The 12,383-nt window shown below is 39.7% G+C and overlaps 1 protein-coding gene across 2 annotated transcripts in view; it reads right to left on the reverse strand.

Moving 5' to 3' along the window:
* Positions 1-2,768: 2,768 nt before the first annotated feature.
* CUL4B (cullin 4B) overlaps positions 2,769-12,383 on the reverse strand; it is a 30,347-nt gene continuing 20,732 nt past the window's right edge. Inside the window, exons 13-21 of one of the 2 annotated variants that reach the window (XM_081847940.1) lie at positions 11,518-11,622; positions 10,930-11,040; positions 10,176-10,261; positions 9,458-9,565; positions 8,746-8,859; positions 7,913-8,018; positions 7,666-7,838; positions 4,668-4,820; positions 2,769-3,859 (exon numbers count right to left, since the gene is read on the reverse strand). In XM_081847940.1, the coding sequence (XP_081704066.1) occupies positions 3,764-3,859; positions 4,668-4,820; positions 7,666-7,838; positions 7,913-8,018; positions 8,746-8,859; positions 9,458-9,565; positions 10,176-10,261; positions 10,930-11,040; positions 11,518-11,622 (1,052 nt within the window). In that variant the 3' untranslated portion in view covers positions 2,769-3,763. The remainder of the gene's footprint in view (positions 3,860-4,667; positions 4,821-7,665; positions 7,839-7,912; positions 8,019-8,745; positions 8,860-9,457; positions 9,566-10,175; positions 10,262-10,929; positions 11,041-11,517; positions 11,623-12,383) is intronic. The other variant, XM_081847941.1, reaches the window with a different exon arrangement.

Raw genomic sequence — 12,383 nt, forward strand, 5'->3', positions numbered from 1 at the left:
ATTATAATGGCTAGAATGCTATGTGAAAATGCTATTTTATTGGGCTTTTGGCCTTGAAAACAGCTGTATCTAAAATCAAATTAAGTTTTGCCAGATGTTTATCCACACTAAAGCAACCTTCTTAAGAACCACTAAGGAGTGGGCAAGCAGGCCTAAAGACAGCATCAATGTGGTATGTACAGCTACACAATGGCACTGCAACAGTTTTTGGTATAGACCTCCTTGTGTCCAGCGGCCAAGAAAGGAGGGCAATTTTACAAGGCTATACAAGTTCTAAGAATAAGACAAAAACTTGAGTCGCATGTGCATGGCACATGCAACTCTGGAATGCGAGTGCCCCCCTTTCCAATTCCTTCTGCAACAAAGCTGTCTGACATTACTTCCCAAAGTGGTAAACTACAGTTGACCCTTCCCCTCAAAACTAGTATCAAATTTTGGTTTGCAATTCTGGTTTGGTGGGAAGGAAGCACAAACCATAATTTGGTAGCTTGGATTGAGCAGCAAACTATGGTTTGCTCTGAAGAGGGAAGTACAGGGAAAGAGGGCAGGAAAGTGTGCCTGAAGCTGAAACTTACATGTAATGCCAAACTAGTTTAAGTGCTTTCTTTGGGTTGGTTCAGGTGCAACTTTTTTGGCTGTGAGAATTCTTATGACTTTGTAAACGGTCAAGAGAAAACAACACATTTTAACACTCCCAAATGTACATGGCACACATTCCATACCACATGACAAAATGAAGAGTTTAGCAACACAAAACTGTTTATTATTTATTAAATGACACAAAATACCTAGATAACAGACTCACTCTTTTTAAAGGACACATATTTACATTATTTACCAAAGAAAAGACTTGCTGTACCCATCCACTGACTTTGAAATTTTCACTTTTTTTGTTTTTTGCACTGAAGGATGCAATGCCCCATTTGCAGACGTGTGTATGTAGAACATTTTTTTTGAAGGAACAGGTTATTTCTCCCTCCCACAAATGTGTGCCTCCTCCCACAACCCAACTCCAAAGGTATTCTTCTGAATAACTTCTTTATACAAAAAGTATATTACATTTTTGAATGCTGCTGTACTCTTAGAACTTTAAATGTGTTTAAAAGGAGGAAATGCTCAACTATATGAATTCATCAAAAATGAAAGTGATACTTTAAGAATGCACAAAACCAAAAACATTTTGTCTTAAAAAGAAAGTTACGACAGATGCTCTGCTTTGGAAAAGTTAAGAGACCGGGACACACATATATATACACACAAACAGAAAAATAAGCATCTGAAAGAGATCAGGAAAGTAAAACCATAGATAACGTAAGTTTTTTTTAATTCTACTTTTTAAAAAGTTTACCATATATACTTTGGCACCTTTTTGTAAGCTAGAGAACAAAACAATCTTTACAACACATTTGCCATTAGTTTTGAAACAAAATGGTCACGGTTTTCTTAAAAATGTATTTAAATCAGAAAGAAAGAAAAAATAATTCATTTTGTAGGGTATAAAGTTTTTTGTGTTTTTTTTTACAAATCCCCCAAACAAAAATATTTGTCAGAATAAATTTGCAGTTTTTAAAAGAAATGCAACTGCTTTGAACTGCACACAACAGAGGAAGATCTGAAAATGTCTGGCCACACAGACTGTTTGGGTCGCAGTCTAACCCCACTGCAAGAAAATGTATTTATATATATCTATTATAAATATCTTTATGGCTCAATAAAGCAGGCACATGATTCCAGCAAAAAACAGGAAAAAGAAAAAAAGTTGCTGGAGAATATGGCTGGAAAGTAGTTTTTGCCATAGCTCAATATCAATTACAGGAAGATAGGGAAAGTGACTTAGTAATTTAGTAATGCTCATTGGGGGGAAAAATGTGAAGCAAAGGCATAGTTTGTTAGTTGTTCATATTTTAACACACTGCTTCTGGAAAATGTTTTTTGCAGAAATGTGACAATTGAATGGATCACAATCACAATTGTGGGCACATTTCAGAATAGGATTAAGGTGCAGTTTCCAAAGAACTTACCCCAGATAAGAGTTTGCTTGAGTTGAAATTCATCTTTTAAAAGGAATTATTTCCTTCCCCAAAAGGCATTCAAATCACAAATTTGTATCAGGCACACCAAATTGTACAGCAGCTTTCATTTCCATCCATCCCCCATTGTGAACTCCTCCTAAGTTTATTTTCTATAAATAATGCTCATTCTGGGGGACACTTTTGAGAAACATCACATATAAGTGGAGCAAGGATGACAACAACAGAAGAGGCATCCTGCAGCTGACGCAAAACAATCTTTAAAAGCACATCCCGTGATGAATTCTTAGTTACCGTCTCCCCAAGATTTCCCAAACCTCACTTGATCTAGCAATATTACTCTGTAAATGGCAGGCTCTCATACTTGAAATGGGTCTGTTTTGCTGCAAGCATTGCCCCTTCCTAGGTGACCAGGGCAGAATCTGAAGATAAGCCATCAAAAGATTTTCTGGCTTAAGGAGTTGTGAGGAGCTTTGGGAAGTCAGCTCTGGTGAGCTGTAACTGTTATCAATACTGTGTCATGCTCAGTATAGAATTGCTCAGCTTTTGTTAAACAGGAGCACTCCAACAGAAGCCTGAAGAGAAACCATGAGAACAAAAACAAATTTAACAAACAACATTCAGAAAACTGAGCTTCAAAAACAATGTAACACACAAAAGAAGGTTGAGGATATGATTATTCCCCCACCCCTGCAGCCAAGCTAATGTCGACCCATTCGTGGGTATAAAGGTTTGGGGGGGGGTGTAAAGGTTGTTCCAAAGTCAGAAAGAGGCTTCAATGCCCTTGTTGCCTTTCCCAACTTCCTGGTATCTTCCGAGGGTTGTGCAATACTTCAAGAAGACTAGCTTTCTAGATTCTTTGCAGCTATACAGTTAAGGAGAGCCTGGGAAGCCTGGCAGATTGATTCAAGGCACAATGCAGCTGACATTAGATGCATCTCTACAAAAAAGCCATCTAGATTCCTGGCCCAATAGGAAGCCCCATAGGATTCTGCAAAGGATGAAACCCCCTGCTTTTTGTTCTTGTAGTGCTTACGTAAAGACAGAGGGAATCCCAAACCAACAACTGTGGTATTATTAATTTCTGAGTATACAGTGTTAACATTTTCTTCTTTGCAATACTAAAAAAAATGTATTTTACTAATACTAAAATACATTAATAATGTTTTTTATTTGTTTGAAGGCAACGAGCAAAGGGAGCATCAGTAGTTTTAACCCCTGCACTTTCAAGGTTGCACAAATCCAAGCATGGGGTGCCAAAACAACGAACAGTATCAGCCTTACAAGTGCATTCACAGGAGTGTAATTTTATTTCTAAAGAAATAAAAACTTGGGTGAACGTGAGATTGCCCTTTGTTATTCAGAGTGATAGTGAAATCAATACTTTGGCTGTTTATTATCAAACCCTTAAAAAGGGCTTCCCTTTAGACCAAGGACCCAATGGAACCACAAAGACCAGATACTTCCATACAGTTTTCTGCACACCATACTGAATATCATGCGAAGAGTTCAACAGCATTCTTCTGAAAATGTAAATACCAAAATGGGCATGTGAAAATCAATTGAAATGCCCACTCTACTATACCCCCACCCCACCCCTTGTGTTGCTTCCTTTCAGCCACTGGTAGTAGAAAAAGTTAATTTAATGGGATCAACAGGTTTGCTTATCCATCAGCAACCAAGTAGAACATCAAGTGTGCAGAAAAGGAAAGAAAGAAAGGCCCATTGTGTGTTTATGCAATGTAGTTGTACTGGTTCGGGTTCTCCTTGTCTCTTTCCATGTAGTCTCTGTCAATCAACGACTCTATTCTCTTCTTAAGGTCCGCGGGCTGTGAAAGCAATTCAGGAAGTCAGCAACCATTTTTTAATCATGGTAGTATTAAAATATGTATATAATGATCATTCAGTTTTTACATATTAGTGTACTAATTCAATTCCTTCACATGGGTGCAAAGGTTTATAAACAGAAAGAAATTAAGATTCACAACACAGGTGGACTTTGGACATGCACTTTACTGCATCTACAAAATCTTCCTATTCTAAACAACACATAGCATATAGGCATATGTTCTGAGTGTTGAAAGCTCACAGCCGTCCTAACTTATCCTATATTGGAATTGTTTATCATTTGATGACTAAATCTTTTGGTTTTGCTATACTAAAGGTAAAGGTAAAGGGACCTCTGACCATTAGGTCCAGTCGCGGACGACTCTGGGGTTGCGGTGCTCATCTCACTTTATTGGCAAAGGGAGCGGGTGTACAGCTTCCGGGTCATGTGGCCCGCATGACTAAGCCGCTTCTGGCGAACCAGAGCAGCGCATGGAAACGCCGTTTACCTTCCCGCCGGAGCGGTACCTATTTATCTACTTGCACTTTGTGCTTTCGAACTGCTAGGTTGGCAGGAGCAGGGACCCAGCAACGGGAGCTCACCCCGTTGCGGGGAATCGAACCGCAACCTTTTGATTGACAAGCCCTAGGCTCTGTGGTTTAACCCACAGCGCCACCCGCATCCCTTTTTGCTACACTGGACATTCTCAAAAACAAAACTATTTTTATCTTGAAAGTTCTGTAACAAGCAGAGAATTTGCAGGACTAATTTTGATGCCGATAGTTTAAGCAAGAATACTCATACTCTACCTTTACTGGGAATTTAAGCTGGTTGTATACTTCAGACACGAGCAGATTGTGGCTCAACGTCTTGCGCATTTTCATGATTCTCACAATTGCAGCATCAATTTGGTACTGACGATCCTGAAAGACTCTCTCTGTAGTGCTTGCTTGTTCTTCCACCTGCAGGAGCAGGACATTTGGGGGGGAAAGCATATCAGAAATGGAAAAACTTTTTTAATTATGTCAGCTCTAAAGTGAATGGATTAATTTAAATCAGCCATTAATTTGGGATGGGTGGATGAAATTACATTGGTGTTCCACGAGGTACTACTTCTGATAAGAAAAGCCACCCCCCTAAACCTGAATACCCTAAATATATCTTTGTATTCTAAGTCACCTGCTTCTACACAAACCATCTCTGTTCATCAAGTTAATTATTTGGGTGTGGCCATTTAGAAGTCAGGCAGGGAAGCAATGACTAATATTTAGCATCTCTCAGGAGGAGAATCCTGCCTTTGAAATACCTTTCCAATAACTGTATACGCCTACTATCCTGCATTTTAAGCACCAGTTTGAAAAGCTGTTATTTGTTCAGACCTTTGCAATAGTATTTAAAGGCTGATTATTGTACATCTGGCTAAGAATAAACAGGAGTCCTGCTAGATCATACCCAAGGTCTAGCTGATCCAGCAATCTGTTCTTGCAGTCGTGAACTGGACACCACTGAGAAGCTTATAGCAAGGTGGGGGCCACTAGGGGGCGCATTGGAAGATGGCTGACAATACCATCTCTCCGACCCACACGGGGTAATTAAGAGGCTGTTATGGGAGTAGGCAGCCTCCCTTGTTGCCCCAAGGAAATGGGGAACACTGCCCTTGCCTGCTGTGCCCATAAATCACCCTCTAATTCAAAAGAAGGGGGTGAGGGCCCTAGGCAAAATGCCCCCATGTGGACCTCGGCTCTCCTGGACGCTGTCTCTGATCGCGCACTAGTTGCAGCAATTTGGAATAATTAATTACAAAAGAAGCAAATGCACATGTTTCAAGTGAAGAAGGGGAGTGAAGTCTGCTAATTTAAGTGACCTCTGTGAAAGAAGACGACAGGTTGGAGAAACAGGAATATTTTACGATGAAGATACACCAAAGGCTGGGTATGTTGACAACAACGGGACTGAATGCGGGGGGAAAACCTTTTTTACTTTCCTTCTATGTGATTTACAATAACCCCTCCTCATTAGAATCGTCGGTTGAACTGACCCAAGCAGGATGATTAAGGTCTGTGTGGAGATAAACTTTAACCAAAAGTATGCTATATGAAGATCGAGAAGCAATAAGAGCTTTTGGGAATGGTGCAGCAATTAATTTGGAGTCGCCATCTTGCCAAAGCATTTATAGCCGGGAGGAAGAAAGGACTTGTTTTCAGACTGCATTCCTAGTGAATCTCCTCAGAGGTTTTGAGAAAGGAGGCAGATTGGTGAAGATTAATGACGCTAAGACTGTTTTGATGTATGGAAGTGATGTTATATGGAAAACGTCTGGATATGGCTACTGGATAAAAAATAATAATAACCACGCAGGATTACAAACTGTTCTAACCAGCTTGCGGAGATTATCAGAGGTCACAAAGAGAAAGGAAAAATATATGAAAATAACAACAAAAGATGTGGAAAAACAGTAAGAAAGGACTGGATAGTACTGTGAACATCATAAGATTAGATTTGTGGACATTAAAACAGCAGTAAGAAGCAAGAAGTTGATTGGACCCCCTTTGAAACTTGAAATATGGGTACCCCCAACAAAAATTTAAAATTCGGCTGTGTAATTTGGAATTTATGTAATTTGGTTTGATTTGATGTAATTGGTCGGTTAATAAAAAATTATTCTTAAAAAAAAATGAGAAGCTTATAGCAGGGCATGAGAACAGCCCTTGACCGTTCATAGTCCAACATCTGGTGTTCAGTGGTATCCTCTCTACAATACTGGAACAAGTACTTGGCCATCATTACTAGTAGTCATTGATAAGCTATTCCTCCATTGATTTGTCTAACCCCTCTTTAAAGCCATCCAAACTGGTGACTACCGCTACATTGATTCAAATGATGTTTTAGTGTTTTATGACTTCTATAGCTTTAAAAAAACAACAACTGCCCTGTTTGCTTTCATTTTTAAATGGTAAAGCTGCATGGAAAGTGATTTTTTTTTTTTTACATTAAATAAATATTAAGTCTTTTTGCTGGGGTGCAGGCAGTGTCAATGAGAAGAATGCACATTTTGTAACACCAACAGCAACTGAAAAACTGTGTGGGGTGTAAGACCTGGTGGCTCAGAGGAAGCTATGATTTAAACATTTGCAATGAAACATGATTTCTACCCTCTTCCTGGTCATCTTTTAGTGGGCGTTTAGCGGCAGGAAGGAAATGGAAATAAACCAGTACAGTGGTACCTCTGGTTGCGGACGGAATCTGTTCCAGAACTTTGGTCAGACCCTGAGGTTTCCGCAGCCGGAGGGACCACGTCTGCACATGCGTGCACGCGTGGCAGCAGACCACTTCTACACATGTGTGTGCGAGAAACACTTCCAGGTTTGCCGCTTTCGCAACCTCACATTTACTTTGCCTGAGGGTAATGTAAGCCGAGATGCTACTGTATATTATAAGAATAAGCTATAGCTAGCAAGCCACCCAGCAAGGAACTGATGGCCATGAATAATTCAACCAGTAAGCATGCAATGTAAATAGATGCTTTGCCAAACACTAGGAAAATGAAAATCTAATTTAATGTAAAAGACAGCTTTCGTGTGTAATGAGTCAAGAGCAAGTGTCTTGATTTCCCAAGCTCAGAAAAAAGAGGTTTGTGTAATTCCTGCCTCTGGCATATCAAATAGCTCCTGATGACTCCAGCAGAATAAATGGAAAGCTGGAGTCAACATAGCTGCCACTGATCTGCTTCTGGGTGATTTAGGCCACTGATCAGGCGACCAGAAAACATATGACAGTAATCTGAAGGGGGTGGGGAGAAACAGGTACCGTTTCTTTCATCTGGATCTGATTGATTTTTATCCTGAATAGCTTATGCCTGAAGTCATCATTGCAGGTAAATTTGTCACCATCTTCCACATCTTTGCCTTTGGGGCTTTTTGTTAGCACTCTGGCCTTGCCACAGGCTAGTGACTGGAGGGTTCGTCGGAGCTCTCCATCCTCTAGAATAGAAAGGAGATGGTTTAGTTTTTTAGTCACTAGTATTCAGAAACAACAAGGAGCATCCAATACTAACCTATTCCAGTAGCTTGTTTTATCTCCTCTAAACTGAATTCTTCACCTTCGTTAAACATAAGCAGCACTAAAGTCTGGAATAATGAAACCTGCAGCTCCTTTTTCCCCTGTCAGAAAAAAAGAATGATAAAAATATTTCTGCATTTCCTTAGAAAACTTAAGGAATTTGTTTAATGATAGTTCTATATGCATGCAGAGGGAAGTCCTACAGCTTGCAGAAATAACATCCATTCTGCAGAAAAGGAAATATTATCCACATGACAACTGTGTTGTCTTTAGAGCAGAGTACTTAATACCCTATGAAGACATAATGTGTAACTATGGTTTGCCTTCCTTAACTATGTATCTGAAACACTTAGACCAGTTAGGATTGGCTATGAATGTGGTTGTGAAATTGCAGACAGTCTGAATTAACAATGCTGAAATCTATACCGAGCAAACCCTCGTTAGGACAGTTTCCCCGATTCTCCAGCTATTCTGTCTTCCTAATGTTTCCCTGTTTCCAGGCTTAATTCAAAGTGCTGGTTTCAACCTATAAAGTCCTTTTACAACTTGGAAACCAATACAAGTCTATGCTCATCCAGGGTTCAACCAAAAGATTCACCGAAAGATGGGCATTTCATCCAGTGATGGTACAGGATGTTGGTGGCAGAACTGATGAAGAAACGAAAGCACATTAAATGAAATAAGGCAGAAATGGTTCAATAAAACTGAACAAAAGCCAGAAACCATTTTTTTAAAATGGGATTGATCACTTAAAAAGACCTGTTACATTCCACATTTACTAAATGACTTCAATGAGTGATTAACACTATACTGGTAAGAAAACATTACCTCTTTAAATTCTGCTTTGAGTACACAGTGTCCTAATGTTGATTGCCACTGAAGTTTTCTGCCACTGTGCTTTCCTAGATAAAATGTCTTGAATATCTCTTGCAGTTTCACCATCTGAAGAGAAGAGAAATATGAGCTTAAAGTTGAAATGATCAATTACTATTTCCTTATTTCTGCCCTTTCCCCCCACCCTCTACTTTCTGACTGCTTATCTGAAAAGGCTCTATCACTATTATATTTGTACCATGAAACTTTATACTCAAGTCATTTTAATACCAGCATTTTACAACCAAAAGGGTTTAAGATTAGAATTAGTTTCTAATCCTCAATTAAGAACTGCTAGTTTCAACTAAGTAAATCTTTGTGCCACAGCTTCTTAAGAGATTTAATAAAGTCACCTCTATCCCAAATTGTTTAAATACACTTTTTTTTAAAAGTGCAAGAAGCTTCAACTCTTCTCTAAGTTTTGTACATTTATTTTTACAAAGGGAGAGGCTCCCAAACTACTTACTTAACCTACTTAATTTAAATAATCACCCCTCAAAATATCCAATCTAAAGCTTGATGCAATCTCAGATGTTTCTTGGCCATCTTCCAGCTTTCTAATTATTAGGTAACTAATGTTTAATTTTAATCAGTAGTTTATAGTCATCAGCATCAAAGAAGGGCAGTAAATTTATTTCATTTTGGAAGTGTTGTTCAGCTATCTTACCTCTGGTGGCAAGTGCACCTCCATAGGCACATAGGTTGGCCAATAACCCATAGTCAAGATGTTCACGGTGAGTTCAATGTTACCAGGTACATTCTGATTTTGCATATACTACAATAGAATCAAATGGATAGAATTGCCATACAGAACTACAAACAAGCTACAGGCATTATTAGCCATTTATCCACTTCATATTTAGATCCTATCCTTTCTCCAAGGAGCTCAGAGTGGCAGAAATCAACTCCCACCTCCCCAATCAATCACCTTGAAATTAACAGAGATGGAAACTGGGCATAGGTCACCCTGTAAATTTCATGAAATTGAAACCCAGATTTTTCAAGCTGAATTTCCTTATCTACTGCTACATCATACTAGCTCCAACAAAAAAAACCAAAAATCCTTAACAGCATTACAAATTTGGCTTGCAGAAGCAAAAATGTGTTGATGGAACTAAAGTATGAGTAGTTCAGTTGGTAGAGCATGAGACTCCTAATCCCAGGATTGTGCGTTCAAGTCCCACATTGGGCAAAAGATTCCTGGATTGAAGGGGGGTTGGACTAGATGACCCTTGTGGCCCCTTCCATCTCTACAATTCTATGAGAGGCAGGTATGCGTGTTGTGAGAAAGCAAAGCAAGAGGGAGTCCTTGCAATGTCCTTTTCAGATGTAACTGAACACAAGCGGATAATGATGAAATAAGGATGGCCACTTTGTACCCATACCTGCTTAAACTGTATCATGATGTCTTTAGAAAGCTCCATGTCTTTAAACATTCCTTCAAGTTTACTGGTGAAAGCAGCTCCACATTCTACAAAAGGACAGTTGTGTATTGAAGTTGCAGTTAGGAATTTTGTCACTGTCAACAAGTGACTAAGAGCGCATCATTAACAAGAGGGCAGAGATATATTTTCTGTTTCAGTTCAAGTTGAAGATTAGGGCAGTATTGCAGTGCTGCTCAGGAGTGGCTGGTTTGGTGACCACTGCTGCAGATTGGTTCTGCTGGTGTTCCCTCACTACTCTGTCCTAGTAAAGCAGCAGTGACACTGTCTTTCAGGAATCCTTCACACATGACATTGTTTTTCTATACAGTGGTACCTCGGGTTACATACGGTTCAGGTTATATACACTTCAGGTTACAGACCCCGGTAACCCAGAAATAGTACCTCGGGTTATGAACTTCAGGATGAGAACAGAAATTGTGCTCCAGGGGCGTGGCGGCAGCGCAATGCCCCGTTAGCTAAAGTGGTACTTCAGGTTAAGAACAGTTTCAGGTTAAGAACGGACCTCCGGAACAAATAAAGTACTTAACCTGAGGTACCACTGTACAGGAATACGCTCTGTGCAGGAAAAAGGTATGCACATTACAACGGCTAAAGAATACTCAAGTGACTTATTGTACAAAAACATACATTGGGGATTTCCTATGGAAAGTATACACAAAAGAAATTAGCAGAGGATAAAACAAAAAAACCTTACCATGTTTGAGCTTGGAAAGCATAGATTTTTCAGCATCGACTGATGCACTTTTGCCAACTAATAGCCGCTTTGCTAAATCTTTTTTGTAAAAGGCCTCAAAAACATCTTTTCCTGTAGAAGAGAAGCAGATTTAAAGCTCCTTTCCAAGTACATGTTCTCCAGAGGGGAACCCTGAAGCTCCCCTCATTCCAAACAGGTCTAGGGGCTTGATAGATTATTTTGAGATGGCAGAGAGATTCAGTGGAAGGTTTGACCCAACCTTCTTATTATTTCCTCAGGGTGGCTCTATGCTAGAACCAGTTGCTATCTATGCATTCCGACCCACCAAATTTAACACCACAAATAGTTTACAGATTCATTTTTAAAAATCGATGTGCGTAGTTCCTGTGTGTTAAGGCAATGAACCTGAGTTATGCAATCTTGAGTATTTAATTAACTCTGATTCCTGCAGACCTAAACCCCAAAACAAGCTGGGAGAATAACAGTCTTATTCTCATTCATTAAGTCTTATTCAGTCAGCATTATTGGGCCTATATTTTTTGCTGATATGCATGGGTGCCTAATGTAAAGAAGAAGACCAGGTCTTACCATAAATAAACCTAAATATAATCATAATTTTATCCAACATCTTTTCGAGCTCTTCATCAGTAGCCTCTTTGTTACCTGCACGAAGCTTTGAATCCACATACTTAGCTGAAGAAACACAAAACCAAAAAGGAAGAGATAGATCTGAGTAGGAACTCCTAAATCAAGTCTTAGTTTATTCTTGACTAGGCTAGAAACACAAAACCAAAAAGGAAGAGATAGATCTGAGTAGGAACTCCTAAATTAAGTCTTAGTTTATTCTTGACTAGGCTAGTGTTCTATAACCTCTACTGGCTCATTGTCAGTTCTAACAGAAAAGAAGTGTCATGCCAGCAACAGCCTTAGCATCTACCAAATGTGACATCACTGTGGAAAGCAAAAGGGAACTAAAAACTCTGAGCATTCAAAACCACCATCTTCTCCAGCCTACCTTGCTGCTCCCAAGTACAGTGGCACCTCTGGATGCGAACAGGATCCGTTCCGGAGCCCCGTTTGCATCCTCAGCAGAATGCAACCCGCGTCTGCGTGGGTCGTCTGTGCATGAGCGGCGAAACCCAGAATTAGCCCGTTCCGTTACTTCCAGGTCACCGCGGAATGCAACCCGAAAATGCTCAACCTGGAGCTACTTTAACCCGAGGTATGACTGTATGACCAATTCTTAAATATCAGGTCTGATTGGAAGCCAGCCCTCTTCTTCCCTCTCACAGCCAAGGGGCTGCAAAGCTCCATCAGAGGAACTAGACTGATCGAGAACCAAACTCAGAAATACAACCTTGCACAAGGTATCTGCTAGCTATAATAAGTATTTCACTAGACTATAATTGTGCCAGCTGTGATTATATGAATGTTTCCAGGAGTACTGGAGTTGC

The sequence above is a fragment of the Podarcis erhardii genome (assembly GCF_964252035.2).
Source record: "Podarcis erhardii genome assembly, chromosome: Z".
In the NCBI taxonomy this organism is placed as follows: Eukaryota; Metazoa; Chordata; class Lepidosauria; order Squamata; family Lacertidae; genus Podarcis; species Podarcis erhardii.